General features: G+C 43.0%; 1 protein-coding gene across 1 annotated transcript; it reads left to right on the top strand.

The window, feature by feature from the left end:
- Positions 1-1,936: 1,936 nt before the first annotated feature.
- On the top strand, positions 1,937-14,681 carry LOC121289913 (WW domain-binding protein 1-like). Its single transcript, XM_041209887.1, has 4 exons — positions 1,937-2,107; positions 9,477-9,579; positions 10,439-10,600; positions 11,029-14,681. Exons 1-4 carry the CDS (start codon positions 2,024-2,026, stop codon positions 11,664-11,666), a joined length of 987 nt encoding a protein of 328 aa, XP_041065821.1. The 5' UTR covers positions 1,937-2,023; the 3' UTR covers positions 11,667-14,681.
- Positions 14,682-14,891: the final 210 nt, after the last annotated feature.

The following is a 14,891-nucleotide window of genomic DNA, read 5'->3' as shown; positions in this document are numbered from 1 at the left end:
TAAGTATTTTTGAGGTGTAGTCACTTGTAATGTAGGAAATGTGGCAGCTAATTTGTACACAGCAAGGTCCCACAAACAGCCATGAGATAAATGACCAGATAATCTCTTTTATTATGTTAATATTGAGGAATACCTGTAGCAGAAAATGGACAGATTCTCACATACCCGTAAAGAATTTGGCTTGTCCATCAGGGAGACAAATGTCATGGTCCAGAATGTTGACATAACACCTTCTATCGGCATTAAGAATATCATGTTGGAGGTCTTGATTGCTTCACACATCTCAGCACCACAATCACCAGCAATATGTCACATGATGCTGAAACCAATACATATACCTCACAAGAGATGCAGCTGTTACGTCCAAGCTGAGTAACCGAGTGTGGAACAACAGCAACCTGACAGAGAACACCAAACTTCAACTCTACCAAGCCTGTGTCCTCAGCATGCCCTTGTACAATGGTGAGACCTGGACAACATGTCCTACGCAGGAGAAAAGGCTGAACAATTTGCACCTTTGCTGTCTCAGATGTATCCTTGACATTTTTTGGCAGGTCAAGGTCATCAACTCAGAGGTCCTGGAGTATGCTAATTCCATCAGTGCTAAGCCAATGATGTCTGGGCTGGCTCAGGCATGTTCATCTGTTGGATGATAACTATGTACCCAAAGACCTTCTATATGGTGAATCGGCCACTGCGTCATGATCTCTTGGGTGCTTGTGCCTCTGCTACAAGGACACCTGCAAGAAAGATATAAAGCTGGTGGATATTGACACTGACAACTGGGAGCCAGTTGCTGACAGACATGACCCCCTGGTAGCTGATGGCTTGGAAGGGCATTGGAAGAGCTGAGTAGAAACGAAATGCTCAGCTGGCCAAGAAAAGACCCCAGAGAAACAGAGGCCAGTGAATCATGAACCCTCTCAGCCCACTGTCTTCCTCTGCAGCAAATGTGGCAGAGACTGCCTTGTAAGAGTTGGGCTGCTGAGCCACACTATGCGATGCTGAACACAAAGTTGACTGCCATGGTATAAACAATTGTTTTATGAGACAGAAGGATTTTTTTTATTTGTCACGGGATGTGGGCATTGCTGGCTAAGCCAGCATTTATTGCCCATCCCTAATTGTCCTTGAGAAGGTGATGGTGAGCCACCTTCCTGAACTGCTGCAGTCCATGTGGTGTGGGTACACCCACAGTGCTGTTAGGGGAGGGGTTCCAGGATTTTGAGCCAGCGACAGTGGAGGAACAGTGATATATTTCCAAGTCAGGATGATGAGGGGAACTTGCAGATGTTCCCATGCATCTGTTGCCCTTGTCCTTCTGGATGGTAGAGGTCGCAGGTTCGAAAGGTGCAGTCGAAGGAGCCTTGGTGAGTTGCTGCAGGGCATCTTGTAGATGGTACATACTGCTGCCACTGTGCGTCGGTGGCGGAGGGAGTGAATGTTGAAGTTGGTGAGTGGGGTGCCAATCAAGCAGGCTGCTTTGTCCCGGATGGTGCTGATAGAGGGATAAATATTGACCAAGACAGATTAACTCCCCTGCTCTTCTTCAAAATAGTGCCATGAGAACTTTTATAAAGTTTTAGGTCTGTGACCTTTTGTCAGAATCCAATGACGAAAAGAGTTCGAGCATCTGCAAACATTAGCCTGGCACAAAGATGACAACACACCTCCAACAGCGCTAAGCTCAGCTGGAAAAGTTGCTCAAAACTTACTGGGGGTGGGGGAGGGGGGTGGGGTAGGAGAAAGTTTTCTCCTAGTGATGATTGACGCGGCGTCTAGCCAATCAAAACCTGCAGCTGTGGACGTGCGACCAGACATAGCCCAATAGAAAGCGGGAATGGGTAAAAGAGGGCAGCCCGGCGGCGACGATCGACAGAGGGGTTAGCCAATGGGGTGGTAGAACGGGGAAGCTGGCGGCCAATCGGCGCGGGGGGCGGGTCCATGGCCGTCGCGGGGGCGGCGGAGGCTCGAGCGGAAATTTGAATTAAATCTAAATGAGCGTCGCCGGCGGCCCCGAGAAATGGAGAAAATGGTCCTCGGCTTTCTCCTCTTCATCGCCCCGGCTTTCCCCGTTGGACCGTCGCGCATGGAGTTTCACGCTGAGGTACGGCCGGCGAGGGGGGTGGGGGCGAGCCCGGCCAACGCTCCAGGAAAGTCCGAGGCTTCAAGCTGTGAGGGTAGGCCGCGGTCGGGCAGAAGCGGGGAGCAGAAGGCCCCTCCCGACCTCTCGTATCCTACCCTCTGCCTAAAGTTTACAACCCCCTCTTTCCCCCCACCCCAACAACCCCCCCAGGTTTAAAGTCTGTTTGGTTAATATGTGTTGGTTAATATGTGAGAGAAACAGGGAAGCAGCCAAACCCCATCAGGGCAAGTAACAAATAACCTGCTGGGGACGGGCGGTGGAAATACTGGCTTAAAAAAAGTTATAAAATGTGGCCTGGAGTGAGACACTTTTAAAAGTGGGGGCAGGAGCAGGGCTTCAGCAACCACCACTTGCATTTATATAGCGCCTTTTCAGTGTAGTTTAAAAACACCCCCAAGGGAGGGTGAGTCTGACAGTAAAAATTAGACATCCAGCCCACACAAGGTGAGATTAGAATAGGTGGCAAACAAAAACAAGCTGGATCAAGCAGCTAGGTTTTAGGGAGCGTCTTAAAGGAAGAGAGAGAGAGAGACCGGTGGAGGCAAAAACAGAAACTGCTGGAAAAACTCAGCAGGTCTGACAGCATCTGTGGAGAGAAAGAAACAAACAAGAGTCAACGTTTCGAGTCCTTGTGACTCTTCAGCTCTTCACTTCTTCAGAGCTGAAGAAGAGTCACAAGGACTCGAAACGTTAACTTTTTTTTCTCTCTCCCCGCAGATGCTGTCAGACCTGCTGAGTTTTTCTAGCCGTTCCTGTTTTTGTTTCAGATTTCCAGCATCTGCAGTATTTTGCTTTTAGACGGGTGGAGGCGCTTAAGGAGGGCTGAAGACACGGCCGCCAATGTGGTGGAGCGATTAAAATCGGGGAAACACAAGAGGCCGGAATTGGAGGAATGCGGAGCACGAATCTGTGAAGGTGGCAGGACAAGTTCACAAAGCTGGAAAACAAGCATAACATGTTCCTAAGCTTTATTAATTGAGGCATAAGAGTACAAAAGCAAGGAAGTTCTTCTGTATGACCGGTGAATCTTACAAGGGATCCAAGCTGACAGGTACTGTTCTAATTTGGTAATAATGGGTTGATTTGCGTACCCCAAGTAAGTTCCTGTTTACAAGAATATGAAAGCTAGAAAGTTCTGCTTAGCCTTTACGAAACGCTGGTTTGACCTCAGCTGGGAGTATTGTGGTCAATTCTGGATACCACATTTTAGAAAGAATGCTGTGGCCTTGCAAAGAGGGCAGTGGTAGTTTACTAATGTGCTATCAGGATGAGGAATTGAAGTTATGGGGAGACACTAGCTGGGCTAGGATTGTTGGCCTTGTAGAACAGAAGCTAAAGAGAGATTTAAGAGATGTTACAAATTATGTAGAGATTTCGATAAGGTTGAATAGCAAGAAACTCTTTCCACTGGCAGGAGGGTTGGTAACCAGAGGACACCGATTTAAGATAATTAGTTGAAAGACCAGAGGTGAAATTAGGAGGAACCTTTTACAAAGTGAGTGGTTGTAATCTGGAATCTGCTCTCTTTCAAAGGTGTATTGGATATATACTTGAAAAAGGAAATATGTGCAGTGCTCTGCAGGAAAAGGGGACTGGGACGAATTGGAGAGCTCTTTCAAAGAGCTGGCACAGGCATAATGGGCCAAAAGGCCTCCGTGCTGTCACCAGGGTCTCATGAAATTTGATATTATCAAAACATTACTCAGTCTTTTTGTTTTCTATGTTAGTCGCAGTATGACGGGGTGTTATCCATGAAATGTGACAGGAATACATTAGAGAAGTAAGCTGGGCATTTACAGTAAATGAGATAACATGAATTGTGTAATAATTTCCAGACCTTGAAACCACTTTGATATTTTTTAAATTTAGGTGCATATTGTTACATCAGAAAGCCATTAAATAATTTCCTTGTATGTGTGTGTACACACATGTATTTAAGAAGGAAAAAACTAAAATGACTTTTATCAGGCTGTCATTTTTGTTTGAGTTTAGAAAGCAAATAGCCTGGTAGGAAAGGTTTGTTTCTGTCCCAGTGAGTTTTGAAACTTGACATCTCCTTAACCTTAAAGCAGGTCTCATTTTTAAACCCAAGTGAGCACTGTACCTAATTAGTACGGTTTTGACCGATCCAATGGTGTGAACCTGCCCTGAGGGGCAACGCGTGTTCTGAACTTAAGTGTTCCTGTAAACTTCCATTGTGTTATAACATTATACAGATGCTGGGCTGGGAGCCAAACCCTTTTTAAGTATATTTCCATTTATTTTTGCGCAATCAATTTGCACAGCTTACAAACTGGCTCAAGTGCTTGTGATTTATGTACACGAGGAATGGGTTCAGTGTTGTATATGCCCAAAGCCCACTTTCAGACCTTTAGCCTATGATTTGGGCCACCCTCAATGTGAAATGTCTCCACAAAGCGCAAGACATACATTACGTGTTGGCGTGCAATGAATGTTCTGGACAGGAGCCCTGCCAGTGTGACTGAAGTGACAAGTGTTGTGTCAATTCCCACCTGTTAACATCACTTCTTCCGCTGTGGAAAAATAAAAAATAGAAGTGTTTGTCATTGGCACAGTCACTTGAATGCCCAGTTAAACTTTCAATGAACCAGCAATTCTCCCAGAGCAAAATGGATCCATTTCCAAGTTAAGATGGTATGAGACTTGGAGGAGAACTTGGAGGTGGTGGTGTTCCCATGCCCCTTCTGCCTTCATCCTTCTAGGAGGTGGAAGTTGTGGGTTTTAGAGATTCTGCCAAGGAAGGTTTCTGATTAGTTGCGGAACCAGTGCGACAGTGGTGGAGGGAGTGAATGATTAAGATGGTGGACAGGGTGCCAGTCAAGTCAATTGCTTTGTCCTGGATGGCGTTGCAGCTGCACTCCAGACAAGTGGAGAGCATTGCCTCACACTCCTGACTTGTGCCTTGTTGATTGTGGAAAGGATCTGGGGACTCAGGGATGAGTTACTTGCCACCAAGTTCCCTGCCTCTGATATGTTCTTGTAACCACCGAGTAATGTGGCAGAGTCTGCAGATCACGCAATGGACTAGTCAGCCATCTGAGAACCCATCAAACCATTGAGTGAGCAAGTCATCTTTATTCAAAGGGACTGCCTAAGAAGTAGGATGAGGAATAATTAAGCAGAATGGTGCTATATTCTCTGGACTTCAGAAGAAATTTAGAGGCAATGTTGTTGAAATATGAAATTCTAAGAGAGTTTGACAGGTTGATGCTGAGAGACTGTTTCCCTTGATTGGAAAGTCTCGAAATAGGGGTCACAGTCTCAGGATAAAAGACATTTTGGACTGCAATGAAGAGGAATTTCTTCACTTAGAGGGTTGTGAATATTTGGAATTCTCTGCCCTGGAGAGGTGTGGATGTCCACTCTGTGTACATTTAAGATCAAAACTGATAGATTGGGGGATCGGGAAAGTTCGTTCATGGACTTATTCAATGGAGCAGCAGCCTCAGTGGGAAGTGTGATCTACTCCTGCTATTTCTTATGTGAACTAAATCGGGAAGATGGTGGAGGCACCGCAGTTGATCTGGATGCTCCTGAGTTGGGGATGAGGAAAGCAACCAGAACTTCTATTCTGAATTGCTATTGAGCAAGCCCCACTTTTTTTTTCAATTTGCGGGATGTGGGCTTTGCTGGCTGGGCCAGTATTTATTGCCCAATCCTACTGGAAGTGCCTTTGTAAGAGTGTCAGGTAATAATGTTGTCCTGCTCAGTTCTGATCATCCCGTTTTTGAGAGTTTGTGTACGCTTACTTTTGCGAGGTACCAGAAGACGAGTTATGCCTAAGCAGCTGTGCAGCATCTACAGGAGAGCAACAGAAGCAAATCGAGGAGAAACAAGAGGGGCAGACGTGTTTTTCTACAAAAATAAAGAATAAACAGTGGGCTGATGTTACAGCAAGTCATCCACCTTTAGGATATCAGACAAGTTATATATAGTATAGGAGTTGGATAGTGGTGACGTATGGAAGTAATTTAATCATGGTTCTGATGACTGGTGAACATCAGCAGACACTAGGGATCAAATTACTGCTGTGAACTTGCCACTGATCATTTTAATTTAGTCTGCTAAGTTCTGACTTTGAACGTGGAAGATTGCTGAGCCCTATCACAATGGAAGGCAATGCCTCAGTTACTCTATCTCAGTAACCAGTCTTTTTGACTTCTGACAATCCGCAAGTAGCTGATGTGCTGTTTTTTTTAAAAGCATGTTTGGGTCAGTTTCTTTTGGTTATTCAATTGCTTGTCAGGTGAAAATGCCAAAATAATCCCCTATATAACAGTTTTTTAAAAAACTTTTTGTCTAGTAGTCCACTTCCTGCTAAAATTTCCCTTCACCTAAAAAGAAAAGAGATTTTCCATCTTTACTACCTGGAGAAACATTGTGCCTTTGAACCCTGTTGGGTTCTCGTATAATCAGGCAACCGTTACTAAAGAATCATCATAAAAAGGTGTTTTCTCAATATAAACTCAAAGATCAGAAAACTGGCTTAGTTCATTCCTTGAATTCAAATATTGTGCAGATTGGATTCTTGTGAATCAAGAACCTTGAGAGGACTAACTGAATGGAGTGAGGAACCATTTTGTGCTGTACAGTTGCAGTAATGAAAATATTCTTTGACATATTTAGCACTGGTAATTAGGTGCTGTTTGATTTTATGTAACTGAGAATGAAGTTTTAATTGGTGTCACTCCACCTGTAGGTAATTTTAAATGACTAAAAATGTCTCTTGAAAAATGTACAGAACTATATGCAGAACCATTCCAAGGTTATATTGTGGTGCAGTAGTCAGTTTGTTAGCAAATTAAAACGTTTCTAAAACTAAACTTCTTTAGAGTGTCTTTGCACCCAAAAGAGCCACTTCAGTTTTTTAGAATCTCCTCAAAGGCCCCCAAATGAGTTAACGGACACTCTAAATGGTGATTGATTAATTCTGGGGACATGGTCTGTTTTGTCGGTGGAGCCTTCTTCTAGTGTGATATCTTATTATGGAGCGGCAAAAGTCATGGAAACATGATTTGTTCTGCGTGTAATTTGCACTTAAAACTCTGTAACCTTTTGCACCTGTTACACCAATTTTGGATGAACAAGTCTGAAAAATAACAGTGGAAACACTAGGTGGTGATCTCTTGAAGTCTATTCATGAAATTTAATGTGTTAAAAAACAAAATAGGCACATTCATTATCTACAGGCTGAACAGTCAGCTTGACTAGCATTTGTAGAGTGCCTTTGATGTAGGAAAACATTATGCTCTGCCTAATTATTTTGGAATAAGACAAAAATTGAATATAGGAGGCCAGCCAGGAAAGCATTGAAATAGTCTAGTCTGCAGGTGACAACAGCATGGATCAAGCAAGGTGGAGGAAGTGGAAGTGGGCAATCTTAGTCATGGCAAGGATATGGGGTTGGACGCTCAACGTGAAATAGCATACCATGGCTGCAAATGGTCTGATTCGGCCTGAGCCAGTGGCTATGGATGAGGATGGAATAAAGAGACCTGATGATGAGAGGGGTGCTGGTGACATAGAGCTTGGTGTGCTGTCAGCCTGCACATGAAACCTGGTGGTGTCTCTTCAGACATGTTGGAAAGGGTAGCATGTGGATAAGAAAAGGGTAGCATGTGGATAAGAAAAGGGAAGGTGCCAACAAACGATCCTTGAGGCAGTCCAGGGGTAACGTATAAATGCATGGAGGAAATCCATTGCAGAAGATTCTTGACCCATAACTGGATAGGTAAGAGTGGAACAAGGCAAGGGCTGTCCCGGCCACCCAGACACTTGAGGAGTGATATTGGAGGAGGTGCTGTGGTTAGCTGTGCCAAAGGCTGTAGCGAGCTCCAGAAGGATGAGGAAGGTATAGTGCACCAAGGTCACCATCATGGAGGATGTCATCATTGCTGTTGCAGAAGCAGAATCTTGTTAGGAGAGGTTCAGACATGAAGTTGCAGGAAAGGTGGCTATAGATTTAGGAGATAACATGTTCAGGAACTTTGGAGAGGATGATGGGAGATGGGGCAGTAGTTTGCAAGAATAGAGGATAATTAGGTTTTTTGAGGGTGGTGATGGCAAATTTAAAAGTGAGGAAATACTGTTTACAGTATCATCTGATGTAGAATTCAGAAAGAGACATTGGCTCGACAGGGTAGATGCAGGAAGGATGATTCCCCTGGCTGTGAAGATCTAAAACCAAGGGGGACATAGTCTCAGAATAAGGGGCAGGCCATTTAGGACAGAGTTGAGGAGGAATTTCTTCACTCAGAGGGTGGTGATTCTTTGGAATTCTGTCCCAGAGGGCTGTTGAGGCTTAGTCGTTGAGCACGTTCAAGACTGAGATAAATAGATTTCAACACATAAAAACATCAAGGGATACAAGGATAGTGCAGAAAAGTAGTGTTGAAGTAGATCAGCCATTAACTCATTGAATGGTGGAGCAGGCTCAAAGGGAATGACCAAATTCAGAGAGTTTAAGAGAATCGCTTAGCGTAAGGAGGACAACAAAAGCAAACCAACAGCTGTAGAAGTATCGTGGCAAACAGAGCCAAAAGGTAAACAATTAGGAGTTGAAAAGTACCTTTAAGTGAGTTATGGGGACCAGGGCTGGTGCAGAATAAGTACGGTGGGCAGAGGAATGCGAGTACTGATGACACAAGACCAAGGGTGACTGTAAATCTTGGCAGTTCTTACAAGGAGGCAGAGGTTAAGTGGGGATTAGTCTGTAATTGGTGTGCTTGGTGGGAACGTCAACAAGAGAAGAGGGTTGGACATTTGAGGCTGCTGCTCAGGAGACAGCGAAGATAAGTCCTTTGGACAATGCTGAGAGCAATAAATTTACTCCTCTGTCATTTCATGTGAAAGCAACCAAGAACATCCAGGGTAGAATGTGCTTAAATAACTTTTCCAAAGGGATGAGGCACATCAGTATTTATGGGGCTCTTACAACTTGCAAAACAAATCTCTGCCTGTAATTCACAACCAGTCCATCGCAATGCAGCTGAGTTGAGCCATTTGAATTATTCCTTCTAGCAGTACTGAAATTTACTGCTTTACATCATCTAACATTTCATTTATTAAAAAGTGTAAGAAATGTTTCAAATAAAGTTAAATTAAACTCTGGCTTTTTAAAATCCTTCTGGGTGTTTTTTTTTAAAGATCAAATACCATACCTTGATTAAAATTAATGCGTGTGTGTAAATAAAAAATATGCTTTCCGCAACCACTTTCCATATCACCTTGGTTCACTTCTACTTCTTCCATCTCTATAGTGTATGGTTGTGCGCTTGTGGACTGTTCTTACTCTCTCTCGTCTTTTCAGGCTAAAGAATTATGTTTTGGAGTGAACAACGAGCCTTACTGGTGTGAGACAGGATACTGCTGTGGGGAAACCGAGTGTTGCACCTACTATTACGAACTGTGGTGTAAGTTTCTAGCATGGGCACAGAAACTACTTTTAACTGCCAGAGGATAATGTTTCTCCAGGTCTTGGGCACAAGGACTCTGAAGATCAGAAGGTGGGAGTTTACCTGCGGCCCGGAATGGGACTTAGTGAATGTGCCATGTCATCACGAGCCCTGTACACAGTTGGCATCAATTCACTTCTCTCACTTAATGCTCCTGGCAGACCCAAATGATCGCAGCTGGGTGCTCTCCATAGTATATACGTGGCCTATATACAGGGGGTGATGCAACAATGCTGCCATTGAGGAACTGCACGTGAAATTTAATAATCAGGTTAATTCAGGGCATTGGATACCTCCAATCTAGGCTGGCAGTTCAATGCAACACTAAGGGAATAATCCTGCATTGTCAGTGCTACCCTTAAGACAATGTGTTAAAACAAGACCCAACTGCCTGTTCTAGAGTTTTTGACAATTGTTGAAAATCCCATGCCATTTTCCAAGGAAGAGCCAGGAGTTTTCCAAGCTTCCTGTTCACTGTGTTAATTTTGGTCGCAGGGAGAATATTGGCCAAGGCACCGAGAGCTTTATGCTGTTCTTTGCTTAGTACTGTGGAATCTTTTAACATCCAGCTAAGCCAATAGCCAACGCCTCGGTCTCTCATTGCCAATAATCCTCCCTCAGTACTATAATTGAGTATTAGCCAGTGTACCAAAGTCCTGGAATGGGGCAGAAACTCAGCCGTTATTGGTCAACACCCACCTTCCCTTGTACATTAAAGGGCTTGGTCCTTGCCAAGTTAAGTTTTGCACGCATTGTATTCGCTCATCCAACTATAATGCAATTCTGAGGGACCCTTCCTTCTGCTTGACCACGGCAGGGTTCTGGCTGGTCTGGACTATCATTATTATGCTTAGCTGTTGCTGTGCTTATCGGCACCGTCGTGTGAAACTGCGGTTACAACAGGAGCAGCGTCAGAGGGAGATCAGCTTGATGGCCTACCAGGGCGCTAGCACCTACACGACTCAGCCATTGGATTTAAGTGAGTATACCTTATAATTGAGATCTGTGCAGGGAGGATTACACAACAATTGCCATTGTTGTTAAATCTCTATTTTATTCGGTGAATGAAAATAGAATAAGCTGTAAACATACACTAGGACTATTTAAAAATAAAAGCATATTCACATCTTGGTAGCCCCTTTATCAGAGCTGGAAATTGAAAGGTGTGTGAGTAATGAGGCTGAATAACACAATGTACAACAGAGTTTTGTGAAAATTGCTAAATTATTTTCACTGATGCTGATTATGTACAAAAGTTACCATCTCTTGCACACTTCACCTTAATGAGGACAAACCTTATCAGGAGTTGCAATATGATCTTTAGTGCATGCATCCTGCATTTAACTGTAGCAACAAATCTTGTCTCACAGTCACGTACTACTCATCTCCGTATTTACTTCTCAATAGGATTCTGGACAAACTGTAAGCTACCAGACTACGAGGAAGTGGCAGGGCACCCACCGACACCCCCACCTCCCTATACTGAACTACAGCAGCAGAATGCGCAGACTTCTAGCCATGAAACCGCAGTTGTCGAGAGCCAGCCTGCCTTGCAGGAGTCTGTGACCTCACTTGTGCCAGAGGCAGCAACACAAGAAGTAGAGTCCAGCCCATCCGTTTGCGAACAGGAGGATGACCATCAGGTGTCAGACACCACTACAGGGGCACTGCCCAGTTATCCAGCTGACAGAGAAAACGGTGATGTCTTTGGAGATGAGGAATCTGCTGCACCCTCAGCTTCTGATTTTAAAACGTTGGACATGAATTCTGACTTATGCGACCAAGGGGAAGGGAAGGAAGAAAGCTCAAGGCACAGGCGAATCACCGGAGACTCTGGCATAGAGGTGTGTGTGTGCCAGATGGATGAGGACCCTTATCATGAGGAAGTGGGCCTGATGGGTGGCATTGGTGCCCAGGAATGTTGCGAGCCCCAGTCGTCTTGTAACTCTCACCTTCGCACAGAGCAGCTCTCCAAGCAGGCTCAAAATATGCAGCCTAAGCTGCATACTGCTAAAGAACAAGAGGAGGACAATGACGTTGTGTAACAAGTGCCACTGTTACTAGTGCGCAAGAGTAAAACAGATGGTGCAATCTATGACCGCTGACTGTTCAGCATTAACTCTGGGCTTATCTAATGTTTTCCATCAGGTGCAAGATGCAGGTTGTAGTCTATAGATGCAGGGTTTGGGATTGGTCCAGGGTTGCACAATCACGGTTGCCTGCTCATAAGCCAGATTTCCTGCTAGCATTTTTTTTTAATTGACTGTAGCACTATACATTATATTGATGATTTTTCAAATATTTGTCTTCAGGACCTCTTATCGAAAACATTAAGAATTGTTTTGTCATTTTTGAAACAAAATTCAGTTCTTATGTTTTGTGTTTTTTTTAAAAAGGGAGAGTGAGGTGAGAAGCTTTTCCCCAACCACCTCCCAAGATCATCCCATTTTGAGGAGGAGGGGATGGGGCCTGTGAATGAGGGTTCTGCCAGTGCTGTTGTGTAGCTTTGATTGGAGGCATAGAAGAGTTGTTCAGGTTGTTTGTTAATGACATGGCTCCTTTTCTCCTTGCAGTGGGCATATACCTCCTACATGGAGTTCCTCACCAAAAGGCCTGCCTAGGATTAATAGATCAGTGCGTGGTGACTCTATGCCCTGTGGTGTAGCATTATTGCCTCATTACTGCCATATACCCCCAGGGTGTCTCTTTTTTTTCACTTTGATAATTTATTATGAGTGGACCTGTTTGATTACAGTATTGCCCATCTGATTCCTGGTTGAGATGGGGGTTTCGTTTCAACAGCTGTTGTTGTCTCGACTGCACTCATGCATCAAGTATTTCTGCATACAAGTTTATTTTTTTTGTAAGTTTAATTTTAGATTTGATCCTACTAACTATATTTCTGTGGTACTGTTGGTAAAAGTTTAACTGAAGAACATTTTACCAATGAATGTTAATGTTCAAGTGAATTACAAAGCTTTCATATTAAGCATAGCACCATCCACAGCTTAAAAAAAGCCAAACCTAAGGCCTTCACTTATAGGATGCTAATACTGTTTTATAACAGTAGCACAATAGATGCCACACATCTCAGTGTTGTGGTTTTTCTGCACAGCTGAAATAATCTCAGCGTTGTCCTCAGGATTTCAGCAATGTTGGATGTGTGATCTTTTCATCATAAATGGTACAGACTTCCGCTCTTCTGTACTTTGGCTATGTCTGGAGAGAGCATTTTGAACTATATAACAGGCGGAAATACTGGTAGGTACATGAGTATCACAAGGTGGGAGCAATTGGAAATGTAATAAATATATTGCTACAATGTTAAAGTGTATTGGGTCAAATGTGTTACTTTTCTCCTCATGGCCTATTGGTGCCAACACTCAATCTACATTTATGCCATTGTTTTAAAGTGAATTGTGACAACTAGCACACAAGTGTTAAGTACAGAGCTGTACAAAAATATACAACCGTATGTACCTCTGATTAATCTGATGTCAGTGTAGAAAAGACAACATTAAATCTAGCTAGGCAGAACCTTTGACCGAGAAAAGCCAGGTACTACATGTGAGTTAGAAGGAAAAACAGTCTCGTAACAGCGATGTTGTGGGGGTGGGGGAATTGTGAATGGAACTGAGTGACTGAGTGATAACTATAGCTCAGAAATTGTCCCCATGAGCTCTGCCAAGCCTATATTCCTAACCCTCCCCTAAAAACATGGAGAAAAGTATCATGAGCAACACTGAAAATGCTGCTAAAAATCACTACAAAAATGAAAAAGGAAGCCAGATTGAGAATTAAGCAAAACACAGTTTTGAAGCAAGAAACATAAACTTTGAGTTCAGAATGTTTGTGAATTGTAATAAGACTGGAGACAAATAGTTCTACGGTTCATAAACATTGGACTAGAATGAAGGACAAATGTCTTACAAGGAGTTGGAATGAGAGAAAAACAGAAGCAACCTTCACTGCAAGGTACGGGCATTTATTATGAAGTAACAAAACAGACATTGATTAAGGCAGAATAAGTGAGGATGTGTTACATCACACATCCTTTCAGTGTAAATTCTGAACTTAGTGAAAGACAGGATGATTTAGTTGGATTCAAGATCAGTGGAAAACTGAGAATCTAAGGCCAGTATCACAGATACGGAATGCTGGCTGACTTGTCCTCTTAGAGTCAATTTTCAATGTTAACAAGTAATTAAAAACTCGTGCTCTATTCCACATAACCAAATGTTACAAGTCACAATAGCATGGAAAGAGCGAGCAACTTCTAAAAAATGACCTTTAAGTGAACAGAGAGTATTGTGTACTTGGGTCATCCACATGATGAAGTTAGACAAAAGATAGCAACTGCAAGAAAAGGTTTTTAAACAACGTATGAAGGAGCTCATAGTAAAACTAAGCTGGTGGTGAGCAAGATGTTTAAATTTCTGATTTGAAAACTCAACCTTGAACAATAAAGGCAGGTCCTAAAGATTGGAGGCCTTCAAGATTTATGTGATAGATGTAGCTGGAAAATGAGTGAAATAAGGAGGCTCCTTGAATTATCACAAAGGAAAACTGAAAAGTCAGATTAGGATGAGGGACATAGCACAGGAATCAGAAGGAAAGTTGTTTGTCAACAGAAAGCTTGGTAACATACGCAGTGACAGGTAAGGAATAATGTGGCTGGATGATGGGATGGAAACTCCAGGCGCCCACACAATCCATCTGAGCAGAAATGTAAATATATGGAGTATTTGGGATATAAACCTGGAGAGCGGAGAGAAAGGGAACAGTTGAACAAAGCTCCTCAGACTGTGTCTTTTTATGTAAGTAATCAGGTGTCCTTTTTTAAATATATTAGCTTGAGGGAGAATGTCATTTTTGCAGTAGTGGAATGCCGTTATATTTTGATGCCTTTTTAAAAAATACATTTTAATTTTGTAATACTTTGATAGACATTGTTAGAAAATGCATGTTCTAAGGTGTGATGAAATTTCATTGTACTATTCTCTAAAAATTACAATGCTGAAGTCTTTTATATATAAATAAAAAAAACATGGATTCTTTGCTGCTTGGGATCATGAATTTTCAGTTATTTTGAATACACTTGGATTCAGTGGAAAACAGACCTGCCTGATCCTGCAATCCAAAAGCAGTAAACTTAAAAAATAGGATGCAGACTAGGTCAGAGTAACAGATTTGGGGGTGGGGAAGGAATTTCCATTATAGCAATGTTAAATGTGCATTCCTTAAATGCAGGTTTACAAATGGCAAAAATC

The sequence above is a fragment of the Carcharodon carcharias genome, chromosome 17 (assembly GCF_017639515.1).
Source record: "Carcharodon carcharias isolate sCarCar2 chromosome 17, sCarCar2.pri, whole genome shotgun sequence".
Taxonomy (NCBI): Eukaryota; Metazoa; Chordata; class Chondrichthyes; order Lamniformes; family Lamnidae; genus Carcharodon; species Carcharodon carcharias.
The sequence above is the reverse complement of the archived record's forward strand: the minus strand, read 5'-3'. Positions and strand labels throughout refer to the sequence as shown.

Coding starts and splice junctions, on each gene's coding strand:
- LOC121289913 (XM_041209887.1), top strand. CDS start 2,024: ATGGAGAAAATGGTCCTCGGCTTTCTCCTCTTCATCGCCCCGGCTTTC. Junction 2,108..9,476: donor GCATGGAGTTTCACGCTGAG/GTACGGCCGGCG, acceptor TCGTCTTTTCAG/GCTAAAGAATTATGTTTTGG. Junction 10,601..11,028: donor GACTCAGCCATTGGATTTAA/GTGAGTATACCT, acceptor ACTTCTCAATAG/GATTCTGGACAAACTGTAAG.